The sequence below is a fragment of the Cyclopterus lumpus genome, chromosome 3, assembly GCF_009769545.1.
Source record: "Cyclopterus lumpus isolate fCycLum1 chromosome 3, fCycLum1.pri, whole genome shotgun sequence".
NCBI lineage: Eukaryota > Metazoa > Chordata > Actinopteri > Perciformes > Cyclopteridae > Cyclopterus > Cyclopterus lumpus.
In genome coordinates, this window is record NC_046968.1 from 26,772,052 (window position 1) to 26,788,700 (window position 16,649).

General features: G+C 44.4%; 1 protein-coding gene across 1 annotated transcript in view; it reads right to left on the bottom strand.

Moving 5' to 3' along the window:
- Window positions 1–596: 596 nt before the first annotated feature.
- Window positions 597–16,649, bottom strand: part of kcnq1.1 (potassium voltage-gated channel, KQT-like subfamily, member 1.1) — a 32,868-nt gene continuing 16,815 nt past the window's right edge. The window contains exons 7-19 of the mRNA XM_034525274.1: window positions 14,864–14,974; window positions 14,307–14,402; window positions 14,032–14,148; window positions 11,949–12,087; window positions 11,390–11,402; window positions 8,021–8,043; window positions 7,751–7,807; window positions 5,352–5,481; window positions 2,512–2,587; window positions 2,214–2,308; window positions 1,524–1,570; window positions 1,363–1,424; window positions 597–878 (exon numbers count right to left, since the gene is read on the bottom strand). Of these exons, the coding sequence (XP_034381165.1) occupies window positions 597–878; window positions 1,363–1,424; window positions 1,524–1,570; window positions 2,214–2,308; window positions 2,512–2,587; window positions 5,352–5,481; window positions 7,751–7,807; window positions 8,021–8,043; window positions 11,390–11,402; window positions 11,949–12,087; window positions 14,032–14,148; window positions 14,307–14,402; window positions 14,864–14,974 (1,248 nt within the window). The remainder of the gene's footprint in view (window positions 879–1,362; window positions 1,425–1,523; window positions 1,571–2,213; window positions 2,309–2,511; window positions 2,588–5,351; window positions 5,482–7,750; window positions 7,808–8,020; window positions 8,044–11,389; window positions 11,403–11,948; window positions 12,088–14,031; window positions 14,149–14,306; window positions 14,403–14,863; window positions 14,975–16,649) is intronic.

Below are 16,649 nucleotides of genomic sequence, written 5' to 3' on the forward strand. Positions count from 1 at the left end.
GGATATTGTTCACCTGTTGCAAGAGAATAACCCAGTATCCATCAGCAGCACATGAAATCTACCGAAGAGATCTGAGATGACAGTAATAAAAGGCTACTAAGCTAGTTGTAGATGCTAGTAGCATGAATGTCTTTAGCTTTAGATATATAGTATAAGAAATGGATATGCCAAGATATCAGCTTTTGAAAATTTACATTTTCAATACACAGAAAACACAAAAAGGGGAAATCTAATTAAGTTGACTAGCTGTGTCCTTCTCCCCAGCTAGTTAGCTTTCACTTGTTGTGCGTCTGTTGCCTTAGCTTTAAAGTTGCAATATAGTGCAATAAGTGCATTTAGAGCTCGAAGACGGTTTAGTTCCTGCAGTTAAACTTGGTTTAAACTTTTTTTTTAACTACTGCAAATGTAAAAAGTTACACTTTGTATTTTTGCTGACATAATTTCATTACACAGTAGTACATTTGGTTAAAAGGTCTTATTAGATATTAATTAGAACTAGAATTAGACAATGGAGATGGAGTACAAAATGGATAAGATCCGAATACATTTCATGAATTATATGAAAAAGAGAAATCCACTTTAAAAAAAAAAAAAGTTCAGCCGCTCTCGTCCTGACTGGCGGCGCTGCTGATGGGATGCTTGGTGAAGGCCGCGGCGGTGCCGGTGGGGTTGGAGGTGAAGGACGAATGTGACGAGGACAGCTGGTCGTAGCTTGGCAGGCTGTCCTGGCCGGAGAGGACATCGCAGGTCCGTCCAAGCCGCGGCGGCCTCGGCCTTCCTCCTCCTCCTCCGCCTTCGCCCTCGCCGGCGTCCCTCTGGTCCATCAGAAAGGTGAGGGACTCTGCGATGCGGTTCAGACTGTGGTCCATGTGCGTTATCTAATACAGTCGAATCAAAAATGGATAAATGAAAGCAAACATGTACACCGGCTCACTACTTATTCTTTTTACTCATAGCGGTGCGTCCACCAAATTATTGTACTACTGGACATTAAAAGCTCTATAATGGCCCATCGAACTCAATTACTCTTCAAGAAACAATACAACAGTGTTAATAACAGGTATTCAAGTCAAAATGACACAATACATTCAACTGCGAAAATTACAAGCCCCAATTACCTTATTATATACAAAATTAACTAATTTCTCGACCCAAAGAGAGATATTTGATTGGTAATTCCCAGCACGGAAAGCGAGGAGCACTTGGGGAGGAGGCATTTGGGGAAGGTTTTGTTTGGCCACTGTTCGGTGGAAAAAGGTTAAAATGGACTATTCCATTTCACATACAAAAGAAATGATCTGAGACAGTAAACAGCGACTATTGCTCTAGCAGTTTTCCCAATGACGTTGCAGAAATTCCCACCTTGTCCTCCATCCTGTTGAGCCTGGATCCGATGGAGTTGGTGCCTTTGTCTTTGGCTCTGTCTTCAGAGGGAAGTAAATAAAGAAGACGTGAGGGATTAGCACCGTGGTTTGTATAATTACTGTAATGTGATTTGAGAGAGCAGTGGGGTGAATAGTTACCGGAGCCCGACTGGAACAGAGTTATCTTCCCTATGGACTGGTCCAGTCTGAGGAAAAAACAAGTCAGAGGAATATATTTATCGAAAAGTTTCCCTTCAATTCCCCCACGCTCTTGTTTTCTCGAGTCACGTTTTGCAACTCACCCTAAAAAGATTAAAAAAAGGGATTTGTTTCAAAGAAATAAATAAAAAAATACCCCGGCTTATCAAACGCAACAATTCTCTCGCCGTGTGCAGTTATCAGGACCGCATCCACGGCAACGGTCTGTTAAGCTTTGTTTATAGTCGGGCGTTGATGGGACACAAGCTACAAGGTACACACAAGGGCGTTTTTATGCTCATCATTCGTCATACACATTCAATGCATTATTCTCAGAGGGCGTACAACACGAAATGTGTTGTGAAGAGGCAAGAAGACGAGTGTAAAAACAGGAGGAATCGTAATTAACTGTGAACTCATATCTCATATTTATGTGCTACTCTTTTTCTGTCATAAAGTACACCTAATACAAAGCATTAAATGCGTTATAGTGAAACAAAAATCCTGTAAATCAATTTGATTTGGCAGCAAAGTATTTACTCCAATCTTTTTTTCTCAACAATGCTTTTGTGGTCGAAGCTACGATTGCGCTCAGAGGCGTGACTTCTAAACATAAACGATAGCCCGTCGGACATGAAGCTCGGGTTTTACCTTCTCTGCAGCTCCTTGATGCGCACCATGAGGTGGAGGTGACCCTGGGAGTACTGCTCGATCACGTCGCGCACGTCGTACGGCTTACGAGCTTGCTGCAACGGGGACAAAGCATTTTGATTTAAACTGTATTTAAAAAAGAAAAAAGATCACAAATATTGTGCATTTGAGACGCTTGCTGGCTGCCATCGTCCGCCCAAACCTCCGTCCACCAGGGCAAAGTCTGTTATCATCACTTCAATTATAGCTGAAATACTTTAAATGTTAACAAGTGAACGACTAAAGCCATCTTACGTACCTGGAAATTCCTCTTGGCCACAAAATAACGCATTCTCTGGATCACCCGGATGGCTTTTCGGTGCGACTCTGTCAATCTGTGCACAAGGAGGTTCATTTGAATCGGTCTGAAAGCTGCAACGAAGCTGGGAGTGTTGGGAAAATGACTGCTTTTTACAGAAGTATCGGAGAAAAGCGTGTAAAACGTTAACATCTAGGTTAGTCTGCTGCGAAAGGATGGCGTTCACATCGAAACATTTAGAGCAACACAGTCTCCTTATTACTGTTCAGTCTCCAAGAAAAAAAAAAAAGCCTCTACTGTGATTTCTGGGGTCTGTGTTTTCCCCCTGAAAACCATTAATAAAAAGCAGAGAATAATTACGGTGCATTTAGCCCCCGTTATTATGTTGCGGGAAGTATTAAGGAGCTATTAATCATCTGAGTTCACGGAGAAAAAGCAGCAAATGAGGATGGGAGGTGGGGAGTAGCTCTTTGTCAAGTCCGGGAGATGAACAAGGCCTGCGTGTGTCTCATAATGGATTTTTTTTTTTTCACCGGCTATATACGCAACGGTCTGATATTCAAATGTGGCCGAATGCATCATAACATGTTGTCATGTTAGAACAAAATCGTGAAATGCAAAGTGCTCCGTGAGCTATTATCTTGCGAAAACCAGAATAAGATGCCGAGTCAAACAAATCTTAAGATATTTTAATAGAATGTGTTTTTTTCAGCAGCGTATCAGGAACTCATCCATAGTCGGGTGTTTTACCTCCAGGAGATGAAGCTTAACTCGCCCCCCCCCCCCCCCCCCTTGGCGAAGTCATGGCATTTTTATGCCATTTAAACTGTGCCACAAATGACTAATTTTGTCGTACAACCGTTAAGGCACAAGACCGCACACCCGTCATTTGCGTAAGTGGCGTCTCTCTCCGAAGCTACAATGGCCGTGCGTTCCATACCAAGATGTACTCGCACACACACACAACGAGGTCTTGCTCGCTCTTACGCTTCCTGGCTGATAATAAAATAGTCTCTGGATGAAACACATTGCGTGAGAAAACGTCACGTTTCTGGGTAACATAGCTAGCTAGCTCGCTAGCGAGGCGAGGTCACGGCCACGTTGGGGTTTCACTGAGCGGTTCGACACAAAAACTTCATGTTGCTACGACAAACGGCGACTTTCTGGGTAACATAGCTAGCTAGCTCGCTAGCGAGGCGAGGTCACGACAACGTTGAGCGGTTCGACACACAAACTTCATGTTGGTACGACAAACGGCGACTTTCTGGGTAACATAGCTAGCTAGCTCGCTAGCGAGGCGAGGTCACGACCACGTTAGGGTTTCACTGAGCGGTTCGACACAAAAACTTCATGTTGCTACGACAAACGTCGACTTTCTGGGTAACATAGCTAGCTAGCTCGCTAGTGAGGCGAGGTCACGACCACGTTGGGGTTTCACTGAGCGGTTCGACACAAAAACTTCATGTTGCTACGACAAACGGCGACTTTCTGGGTAACATAGCTAGCTAGCTCGCTAGCGAGGCGAGGTCACGACCACGTTGGGGTTTCACTGAGCGGTTCGACACACAAACTTCATGTTGCTACGACAAACGGCGACTTTCTCGACTGGCAAAAATTACCGTTTTAAATTGACAAACATCACACGTGTAATTCATGGCCACAATACTGAAGAGGATAACGAATATTTGCCTTGTCGTTGACTACCATGCATATTGTTTTTCCAAAAAACGGTCCCATTCAAGACACCTTAACTATCCCTTTAAGGTCACAATCCTTAAAGAAATATTTTTGACATAATGGAAGCTTATTCAATAAGAAAAGAAACTGTAACCGAGAGATGATTAGCTTAGCCTAGCACAAAGACCGTAGCGTTAAAAGTGCCTCTGCTGCATGCGGTTCAGTAACGACTATCAGGCATATCTACCGTTCTTAGAAGATCTCTTCCTGTGACCCGACTTGTCAACCTTTTCTATTTTTAATCACCATCGGTGTCATAATTGCTTTCGCATCCACCAAGCGCGACGAACCCGCGACCGTCTCCAGCTGCTTCGTGAGGTCGAAACAAACAGTTGAGAAACGTGAAAAAAAAAAAAAAATCTTTCTGGGAGGTTGAAAAACATTGTTTTCCCGCCCACCTAACTGCTACAATCACAGCTTTTTGTTGTTGTTGTTGTTGTTGTTGTTGTTGTTGTTGTATCCCTTTAAAGACCATGTCTGCCGCTGCAGGACGTGTAATTTGTTTTTGTTTGTGATAAATGTGTGATGGTTGCGTTATAACTCCCAATACCTTTCTGTCTTCTGTGTGTGTGTCAATACCAGAGCAGCTGCAGAAATATGACTTCTGTAAACTTCCATACTTGCATCCTAATTGAGCTTTTTCTGTGGACACTCTGGAATTCTCCCTTTTTAACCAAAGTGTTCTCTCATCATGGATGAAACCAGCGGCGGTGCCTCGTAATGGTGCAATTTAGCACGGGATTTGATGTGGCATCGCTCCGCGGGAACAGCTGGTTACGTATTTTGGAGTCAGCGGAGCGCAGAGTGATGCTTGCCAGCGATGCCCGCCTGCCGCCGCATGCAATTCCCACTCTGCATCATTACCCCGCCATCGCGGGAAAAAAAAAGAAGAAAAAAAAAAGGGGAAATCCCTGCGGTTCAAAAATACGTCGCGCCATTTGTTTCACTTACCGCGCAACTCGCGCTGCACCGCAGATACTTAACACTCAGTCTCCGTCTCTTTTTTCTTCCTAATAGACTCTGGGAGTTTTGGGCACATGCATGGGTTAATTTACGAGGAGCGAGAAAAAAAACACACAAAATTCAATTGCGTCGCAACTCACTGCGACACGGAGGAGACGGGTGCCAGCTCGCTGTGTCGCTCCGGCTCCGGGTCCAGGTCGTCCGCGAAGCTGCAGTTCTTCTGGGGGGGGCCGGGGGAGTGCACGTCCAGGAGGCCCGGGCTTCTTTTCACTGCGAGTAGAGACACACACACACACACACACACACACACACACACACACACACTTCAACAGTCATCAATGTACTCTGGGCATCGACGATGCTGCTGATTAGGGTTTGGCCAGGGGCGTAAATATAGACAGAAAAGAGGGGGGGGGGGGGGGGGGGGGGGGGGGGGGCGTATGGAGAGCCGGCTTTCAACAACACTACATTTTAATTGGCACCTTTTTTTTGAAAAACAACCTGCGTTCTAGGAATATTATCTGCTGCCATTGGCTTTACGCGCCCCTGGAAAAGTCATCGAAAGGTTCTCCGTCACGGTTTTCTTTTCTTTCTACAACAAAATCACATGTTTATTTTACTGAAACAACACATTTATAATTATTTTGTTCTTGTTTTTTTGTGTCACGTATGCATTGATTATAGCTGGGTGATATGTGTGTTGATAGCTCTGCGCTAACCGCTCTACTTTACTGACAGAGTGCTGCAGGAATGAGTCTTAAAACCTGAAAAACGAGTCGCCATTATTGGCTAACGCAAGCTTGGTATATTTTCACGTTTCGTTCTACGACATGAAGTAACGTCGGCAGATAACTCACTCGTGGAGTTTGAAGCTTTAACGTGCTTTTAGAAAAGGCGGTGGCTCACAAGTTTGTTTCAAGCCTCGTCGTTAATGTTTTTAGTGTTACGCCAAACCAGAAGTTAGCATCGGATTTTGGATGAGAGGTCGACGTGGAAGAGCTTTAAAGTACACACCTGGGGCGCATTTACTTTATTTAACATAAAAAAAGAAACATTAAAGTCTCTTGCAGCTTGTGTTAACCACAGACCTTATTTCAGGCATCGAACCAAAACCCGTTCAAAAGACCCATCGCCGAAAACGCTGACTCATTTCCTGCTTTCCGCACTCAATACTGCAGCACTCTATCCAATAGCCTCTGTAACTAAATCTGACTGTAAATTCAATACATTGTTGGTAAATTACACATGCATATATTGTATGTGTATTGTGATGATTCACAATGTCATTTGTTAAATTAGTCCCTGTTGATCTCTTACAACCACCAGGATAAGTAAAATAAATTATCCTTGATGTTTTATGGAGGTTGCTTTGTTTAATTTCCACAAAAGCGAAGAGGAAAGGTTTATTGTCTATTTGCCCCTTCATCCCGTACATAACGTGGCAATTTCAAAAGCATATTGTTCTCGCGAAGCAACCCTCGCCCGTGGGCACAGAGGTGTTCATTTGCAGAAAACAGATGAAGGATATTGTTGAGATGAAAAAACACACACCGGCTTGATTGACGTTCCCTCGAGTGCACAGTAAAAATAAACACGATTCATGAAAATTAACCCGAAATTGAAACATCTAATCAAAACAAGCCCGACACCCGCTTTGATTGTTATTCCCCCGAAGGGGCAAAGAATAAATGAATACAGCAAAAATAAATAGAAAATATCTGTGTTTGCAAATGCACTCGTATTCTCTTCCTCTTTCTCTTCGAGGATGCTGCTGATTGAGTGAAGCGTCTCAGCGGCAGCCTCGATTAATGCTGGACGACTTCTCTGAAAGGTGCTGCAACGCTCCCTTTTAATTAAGCATCGGTTAACATCTTTTACCAAAGGAAAAGGATGTAACGACGGCCCACAATTCCTTGCGGCAGCGACATTTGAGGCATCGCCGGCGATACCATTCGCCGACGATGTTTAATTGTACATTTAACAATCCTTCCTACGGGAGGCGTGATTGTTTTTAATACTTTTTTGGGGACAGGAATCTTTACTCCTTACGTGCTTTTTTAATGAGTTGTAAATAAAGTTTTGTGCATCCTCCAACACATCCTTCCTCGACCTCTCGATGTTTGACAGGACATTCAATTTTCTTTTTCGGCAATGTGATTGCGGCCCACGAAGAGAGTCGTGGAAACTTTATTGAAAAAAATGCGACACAGTCGGTCTTGAAAGAGAAAACGTGGTATGAAATGTAAACGGGTGTAATTGCCGGAAAAACACTGATATTGCTCGACAACGAGAGTGCAGGGAAGCGCTTTAACCACTTAGTGGTGGAACTCCACCACGGCATGTGGATCCATGAAGGATCGTGATTGTTCTCCCGATTCACTGTGAAAAGTGTTTACCGGAGTAACATTTTACATTACATTAAAGATTTAAAGATTAACTCAACATATCCAGACCTCCTCGTCCCAGCACGTGAGGTATAAATACTTCAAACCGTAGTTGACTTTTACACATGACTCACATCAACACGTGGCGTCGTTACCTGGAGGCGGAGAGATGAACTGAAGGGAAGACAAAGACGTCCAGGACTGCTGGCAATCTGAAAAAAGGACAACAACAACAACAATGGTGTTATTCACGTGCCGCGGTGCAGACTCATGCGACTTTCCATTAATCACTCACGGGGGGGGGGGGGGGAGGGGAGGGGGTCATGCTTTTAGAGTAACCGAGACGATAAAGAAAAAAGGAAAAGCTGTTGTAATGGACAGTTAAGAGAGGACAGTAAAGTGCACTGAGGACGTGTGCAGCTCACCACATCCGCCCCAAAGCGTGGGATCCCGAATGCACATCAAGAGAGGAGAGAAAGAACACAGGCAGCGGTGTTGGGTTAAATGAGACACACACACACACACACACACACACACACACACACACACAATACAATTCAACACTTCCACAAACTGAATCCCCCCCCCCCACCCCCAAAAAAAGAGCATTGAGTTGAATTAACTCCTCTCTTTTTCCATTTCAAGACTGAACAATATAATCTTGATGGATGGATGATGCTGTAGCGTGGTGTGCCTAATAAACTGGCATCTGAATGTAAGGAGTAATAAATCCACAACCGTGTGATTGGTTAATATATAAATATATTAATTCCTGTTAATAGACTACACCAAAGAAAGACATCTCAGTAATCTGAACAACGCAAAGTAAAGAGAAACCGTAGAAAAAAACTGAAATAATGACTGAAATGACTGAATTTAAAAAGACGTGGCAATTAGGTTAAATGATTCATGAGTTCAAAGCGGCAGAAGAAAGAGGAGCGAGTACGACCCTGTGAAAATCTTCTCGGCTTTCAAATCAAAAAAGACGGCGATTGTCATCGAACGCGAAGCGCAAAACGGACCCGGCGCGCGTTGTCTTCACGACGGATCGAATTAAATTCTGCCGTTTGCGGAGATGCCGTCGCGCATCTAATGCGGCTTTTTGTTCGTGGGATTGTTACCGCTGCTTGAATAGGATTAAAAAAAACAAAAAAACAACAGAGAATAAAGACCCAGTTAGATGTTTTTTTTGTGCAAAATGACAGTCTGGCTTTAGCATCTAATTGTGTTCCTCTAAATGGGACCGAATGTCCATTAATGCCCTTTATGCAGTCACCAAGTACCCTTAAAGTGATACCGACACCAACATCATACTGCATTTCACATCTTTTTTTCTTTTTTTTTCATCTCGGCAACTGCAAAAACTCAAAACTTGGTACCGTGTTATTTCGCTCAATGCCTTCAAGCTATCGAGTACCGTCGCCCAGGTCTATGCAGCGCTGAATCTAATAATAATAACAACAACACATTTAATGGGTTCTCCCTGCCGAGTTTCATGAAGAAACCAAACTGAAAACATAACCTCCATTGCTTTCGTAACTCATTTAATTAGTTTAAATCTTTTCTAAAAAGGTTAGGGGTTTACATATATATGTAAAACACAGAAGGAGGAGAATACCTCGAGGTTAAAATGAATCGAGATTGAAATGAGTATAAAATGAGGTGAATTCAAAGCTGATGTTTAATAAGTGAATGCTTGTTGCTCTGGGAAAGGTTTAGAGGTTTGATGAAAACATCTCAGTTTCTTCGAGAAGGACCGTCAGAAGGTCGCCGAAGGTCGTTTACGAACGCTCGGCCTCCGGCGTTGTGTACTATACACTTTAATAATATGACATAGTTCAGTCGCAGCAGAGTAAACAAGAGACACACTCCGGTTAAAGGGAGAGACACCGAGGCAAACCTGGACCCGGGGGGCCTGCAACTAAATGTATTGCATTATTAGTCATTCATGTATTCAGCATTCTATTCATATTAAAAGCTCCAGTTTGAACACATAAGACAATGTCTGAGTGCATTGTGCTGATAATGCCTTTTTTTTCACTCTGCGCTTGAAGTGAAAAGTGGAATGCAGGACTTTTACTGGGCACTGATTATAGTTATGCTATTAATAGTTAATAGTTTTACTTGAGGAAAAAGGCCTAGTTCTGCCAATAGCAACATTAGCAGCTAGAGAAAAGGTGAAAAGTAAAGCAAGATGGCCCCAAATCACACAATCTGCCCCCTGAAAAACACACACCCGGGTTACTCGCAGTCCACTACTGACCAGGTTACGACTGACCACCAGGGGGCGACTCCTCTGGTTGTATAGAAGTCTATGCTTCATGTGTTAAAGCTGCGTTCTCGCTCCTGACCACCAGGGGGCGACTCCTCTGGTTGTATAGCAGTCTATGCTTCATGTGTTAAAGCTGCGTTCTCTCTCCTGACCACCAGGGGGCGACTCTTCTGGTTGTATAGAAGTATATGCTTCATGTGTTAAAGCTGCGTTCTCGCTCCTGACCACCAGGGGGCGACTCCTCTGGTTGTATAGAAGTCTATGCTTCATGTGTTAAAGCTGCATTCTCGCTCCTGACCACCAGGGGGCGACTCCTCTGGTTGTATAGAAGTCTATGCTTCATGTGTTAAAGCTGCGTTCTCGCTCCTGACCACCAGGGGGCGACTCCTCTGGTTGTATAGAAGTATATGCTTCATGTGTTAAAGCTGCATTCTCGCTCCTGACCACCAGGGGGCGACTCCTCTGGTTGTATAGAAGTCTATGCTTCATGTGTTAAAGCTGCGTTCTCTCTCCTGACCACCAGGGGGCGACTCCTCTGGTTGTATAGAAGTATATGCTTCATGTGTTAAAGCTGCGTTCTCTCTCCTGACCACCAGGGGGCGACTCCTCTGGTTGTATAGAAGTATATGCTTCATGTGTTAAAGCTGCGTTCTCGCTCCTGACCACCAGGGGGCGACTCCTCTGGTTGTATAGAAGTCTATGCTTCATGTGTTAAAGCTGCATTCTCGCTCCTGACCACCAGGGGGCGACTCCTCTGGTTGTATAGAAGTATATGCTTCATGTGTTAAAGCTGCGTTCTCGCTCCTGACCACCAGGGGGCGACTCCTCTGGTTGTATAGAAGTCTATGCTTCATGTGTTAAAGCTGCATTCTCGCTCCTGACCACCAGGGGGCGACTCCTCTGGTTGTATAGAAGTCTATGCTTCATGTGTTAAAGCTGCGTTCTCTCCCCTGACCACCAGGGGGCGACTCCTCTGGTTGTATAGAAGTCTATGCTTCATGCGTTAAAGCTGCGTTCTCGCTCCTGACCACCAAGGGGCGACTCTTCTGGTTGTATAGAAGTCTATGCTTCATGTGTTAAAGCTGCGTTCTCTCTACTGATCACCAGGGGGCGACTCCTCTGGTTGTATAGAAGTCTATATAAATGACTCTACTTCTCTTGATTTATTCCCTCATTAAACATTGTAAACACAAGTTTATGGTCTCAATCTCTAGTTTCAAGTCTTCTTACCGCGTGATGTTCATTTAGTACATTATGGTTTATTTAGAGTCACTATGGCTTGTATATATATATATGTACATATATATATATATATATATATATATATATATATATATATATGTACATATATACACTTGCCCTCTCTCGACCCCTCCACACAGTCACGGTGGTCCAGCCCTTGTTTCGTGTTCCGTGGTTTCCGCTCATCTCGCCCTTCGCCGACTGACTGCTTGCTGCAGGAACTCGTCTTTGAACTCTTCCAAAACCAAAGCGAACGATTGATCGCTTTGAACTCCTCTTGCCCGCGAGTCCTGCTGCACATCCCTGAGTGGATGTTACGTTACCGCGGCGGCGGCGCTTTGTCAAACGCGTTTCATTTCACATCAACCGACACCTCCCCGGATTGCAAACGCACATTTTAAAAAAATGCATCGACGGACGCACGGCGCGTATGATTAGAACTGCTTCTGTTGCACACCGCTCTCCACTAGTCATCCAGCAGCACAGCGTGTGTTGTGTGTGTGTGTGTGTGTGTGTGTGTGTGTGTGGAAGTCGGTTAGTGCAGCACCGGAGTTCACCGCTCATCAATGCAACCTCACGTCTTATTGCTGCAATGCGCTCATTCATCTTTAATGTCCGGACTCCCCGGTTCTGAGGCCTCCGACCACCCGGCACAACATGAGCTCGAATCAAACATTTTCCTTCTACTGTATCGTCTCTGAATGTTTATATTCTTGCCGGTGCTGCAGGGCTCCTTTCTCTGCAGTATCTCGCGGGAAACCGGTTTAACGGAATTTTTCTGTATTCTGAAAAATAAAAAAAGATGCCGTTTTCGTGCCGTCTTTCGGGGGGGGGGGTACCTGTGCCCACGGTGCTGTACACGTCTGAACTCAGCTCCCTCCCGCTGTCGAACACGGAGCTGTAGGTGATGCTGGGAATCGTGGGCGAAGTCGGGCCGTCGTCCTTGTCGGTGCTCTTCAACTTCCTCCTTACCTTCACCTGTCCCGAAATACAATGCAAAACGTTCGAAGACGACAGCTCGAGTGTCGCAAAAAGAAAACGTGTTCACGTATTCATACGGTTATTGGCGAGGCCCCAAAAAACAATGTATGATTGCAGCAATATCAGGAATCTGTGGTCGCTGACTATATGTTAATAGAGCCAATAAAAGGGGCAGTCAATGTTACTATTATTATTATTATTATTATTATTACTGTTTATTTTGCACCAATCAAACTGTAAGTGAGCCCAGAGAGGCTCATTTTCATCCGCTGTCGCCGGGCAGATTATTTGAAGGCAGCCTAAAATTACAAGATTTCTAATAAGATAATGAGACTGAGATTCATCCATAAACAGACAGTAACGTATTCAATTCACATGTAAGCAAAAGAAAAGCATATACATTGTCTATATGTAATTTTATAATGAATGCATTGAGGAATCGCTCTCATATTATATTCTTATTTAACACGTTGTCATATTACCGTTATTACGTTAAGTCTAGTGGGAACACCCTTTGACACGCGAGCAACATCTTTCACACGTAGCGATTAGCGTGGGCGCTAATGAATATTAATATTAATAAACTGCCGCTGGCTGTCACGGTTGCATACGTTTTTTTTCTGCCTTACTTGCTTGTATTTTTGATTTATTTTTCCCTCCCACTAACACAGACACAGTGATGACACCGCACATTTGTAATCCTTCAAAAATCCACACAACTGTAAGTTGTGACAGTTATCACAACATCAAATAACGCAAATGTAGAGTCGAGTCGTCTCAGCCGGAAAGAGAAAGTCAGGGATTTGGATTCATTTCCATCTGACACCACAGCCTTCGATATGACCATGAAGTTAAATCAATTGTGGGGGGGGGGGGAGGGGGCGAGGGGGGGGGGGGGGTTTGATTGACACTTGAGACCCCCTGAAAGCCTCGACAGCTAAACTTAAAGGGGTCTCTGGAAAAACCTTTCAAAAAAAGTACGTGTCACTTGCTTTTAAAAGCTCGCTCCAGCAGAATCAATATTTCAAGTTCCAAAAATATGGATTTACAAAAGGAATATATAAATACATATTTGTGTGTGCGCGTGTGTGTGTGTGCGCGCGTGTGTGTGTGTGTGTGTATTCTGTTCGCAGGCCATAGTCGTGTGCTTGTGTAGTCATATGATCTATGATATATTATTCAGCCTCGGGGATGTGTGTGCAGAGCAGACCGACTGCGGCTCAGTGGGAGAGCGGGTCGTCCTCTAACCCGGGAGAGAGAGAGACGTATTCGTCACTTTAAGTTACGTCACAACCTAACCTTAACCAGGTACACTGTAAAAACTGTGATTCCTGTTCATTAATATCTCCTAAAACAATAATAGTCACTTTCACGTCATCGATTATAAGACGATGTGCAGCGAGCTGCATTCAAGAAAAGGTTGTTTATTTTATTTTATCTTTGTTTCATTTTGTTTGAATAAAATCAACCGTGAATCACTTTAATTATATTTTATCAGGAAAAGTTTTTTTTTTCATCAACTTAGTTTCACACAGACATGAGGACTAATTTATTCGTAAGATTTTCCTACGAAACCATTGCACGAGGAGACGTCGGCCATCGCCTTGGCTTGCCTCCATGCCGGCTCTATTGCGTATGGATAGCTGAGACTATCCATAGGGGGGGGGGGGTGAAGGGGCGGGGGGGGGGGGGGGGGGGGGGGGGGGGATCCTTCAGCACGTCGCACACCGAGTTGAAAACTGACCATCACTACCTTTTTAAACATTTTTTTTTTTCTTTTTTAAAAAGCAGGATCCAGAGCATTGCAGGGCTGTTGCTTCATATTGCATTAGCTTCGCCTCGCTGCGCCCACTAAACGGGAAAGAGCCGAGGGAAGAGTTACGGCTACGGCAGGAAATCTCTAAAAAAAAAAGAAAGAAAGAAAAGAAAATGGTTACTGACCGATTTCTTGGGCTTGGGGCTGGACAGAGAGGAGGCGTGGACGTGGGATCTCCTCTTCACGAACATCTTGAATGTGGCGGAATCAAAGTTCTCCACCGCGAAACATCTCCACGACGTCTGAGAAAAGGTTAAAAAAAAGACGGTCTGGAACAACGAGGCCCGGCGATAAGGCCACCCCCCCTCCCCCCCCCCCCCCCCCCCCCCCCCCCCCCCCCCCCCCCCCCCCCCCCCCCCCCCCCAGCCTGTCGCTATTTCTGTTTTTCGTGGTCCACTACCTGAATGAGACAGGCGGCTGCGGGGATCTGTCTGTTGAAATGTTTTTGTCTCTGCTTCTGCTGCACCTTCAGGGCGAAGCCGGAGCCCAGGATTCCCTGTGAAACAAGCGCAGCAGCAGACGGCGCTCATTAAATCAGTTTTTAACGACACACTCACAGGCGGGCGGCGGCTCAGAAGACGGAAATAAACACAAAAGGTAAACAAGAAATCAAGGAACAATGGGGCTGAAAACATTAAAGTCTATTGCTCACTTTGTTCATTATTAGATCCAAATAGTCTCGACCTTATTTATCGGTTGCAGTTTATTAAATGGGCCTCCTTGCCGCTTAACTGTGCTTAATCTTAATTCTTTCTTTACTGAGTGACGACCATCACTCTAATTTAAAAACTAAGGGAAATGAAAACAAATGAAATGCTGAAGCAGGAGACTTATCGCTCGCCATTTTCATAGTCCTCACAGCACTCAAAGTCACAATGTTATGACGGCACGCCAGTTCTCGACAGCCGGTAGACGTCACCAAAACCAGACTTTAATTACACATTAATTTCCCCTTACTGCGGGCAGAGCAAAGAAGGAAATGGCAAAGACGGAGAAACAGGACGCGATGGTCTTTCCGATCCAGGTTTGTGGCACTTTGTCTCCGTATCCGATGGTCGTCACCGTCACCTGAGAGGATAAAAGACAAAGAATGGGGATTGATACTAAACGTTTCAGGCTAACGCGGCTGGAAGGAATGTCGCCTGTTGTGTTTGCACTCATGAGAACGAATTGAGATCTTTTGAAGTCACACAAACAACGACGTGAGACTTTGCTACCAGACGTGTCACAAGAACAGGCCGAGTACCATCGCATGCCGAATGGGAACCGACATGTTACAATTCACTGAACTGAGAACACACCACGAAGGGGGGTTGAAGCTCTCCTGTCAATCACAAATTAGCCCCGCCCTAAAGCTTCATGGTAAATGAATACTCGTGCTGGATTGAAGAAGACTTAAAAAAAAAAACTAGAGATTGAGGGCCATAAACTCTCAAAAGACTTCCATCTTTTCCCAAACCAGTCGCCCCCCCCCCCCCCCCCGGTGGCCATTAGAAGGAATGCGGTTTTAAGGCTTCACTTTTCAGAACCGTAGGAGAAATTATAGTAAAGTTATTACAATTCAACCCGAGTAAAGCTTGAATGGCGATGAATATGAAGCACAGCATTTTACGATATATGAGTCCATACCCGAGTGGCCCGGCGTGACCAATGAGAAGCCTCGAAAAGGACTACTTTTTAAAGTAAAGTAAACACAGTTCTAGGATTATGAAACATAGGCTTTCAAAACGAAAGATAAGATAAGATAAAGATAATCCTTTATTAGTCCCGCAGTGGGGGAAATGTACAGGATTACTGCAGCAAAGAGGTAAAGTGCACACAAGATGTAAACAATAGGCAGTAAATAACTGAATAATATATACAATACTATAGGCAGAATACATAAGGGACATTTCCACAGTGTATTTGATATTAATATTGCACAGGTTGGAGTGAATGAAGTGATTTGAAAAACCAAAACAAAACAAAAAAACGGTACCGCACTCCTGGACTGCTTGAAAATATATATATTCTTATTTTTTCAGGGCTTTCTGGCCCTCCGACTCTCCCTTTCATCTTCATGCAGACAGAGTATTCAACACCGACTGTGAAACCTCATCGAAACCTGCGCTGCGTAAAGGGTAAACATGGCAAATAAAGCTTCATTTATATGAGAGAATGGTTAGGACTCTGCTGTGTGTGTGTGTGTGTGTGTGTGTGTGTGTGTGTGTGTGTGTGTGTGTGTGGATTTTTTAATATCAGAGTCCCTGAAGTTTCCTCAGGAACGCAGAGTGGGTGGTGACTTATTGTCTGAAAATAAATTCTCTGCTTGTATTAGCAGCCCACTGGATGCGCCCGAGGGGTCTTCACACACACACACACACACACACACACACACACACACACACACACACACACACACACACACCACTCCTACTGTAACAACGGTAGTACACACAACAGATACTTGGTGAAAACAGAAGAACGTAAAACGCACAACTTGAAACGCTTTGGGACACAAACCCTGGTCTCTGTGTGTGTGTGTGTGTGAGAGAGTGAGAGTGTGTGTGGTGTGAGTGTGTGTGTCTGTGGTGGGTCTGTGGTGTGAGTGTGTGTGAGAGTGTGTGTGTGTCTGTGGTGTGAGTGTGAGTGTATGTGTCTGTGGTGTGAGTGTGTGTGTATGTGAGACTGTGTGTCTGTGTCTGTGGTGTGAGAGTGTGTGTGTGGGAGTGAGAGTGGTGTGAGTGTGTGTGTGTGTGTGTGT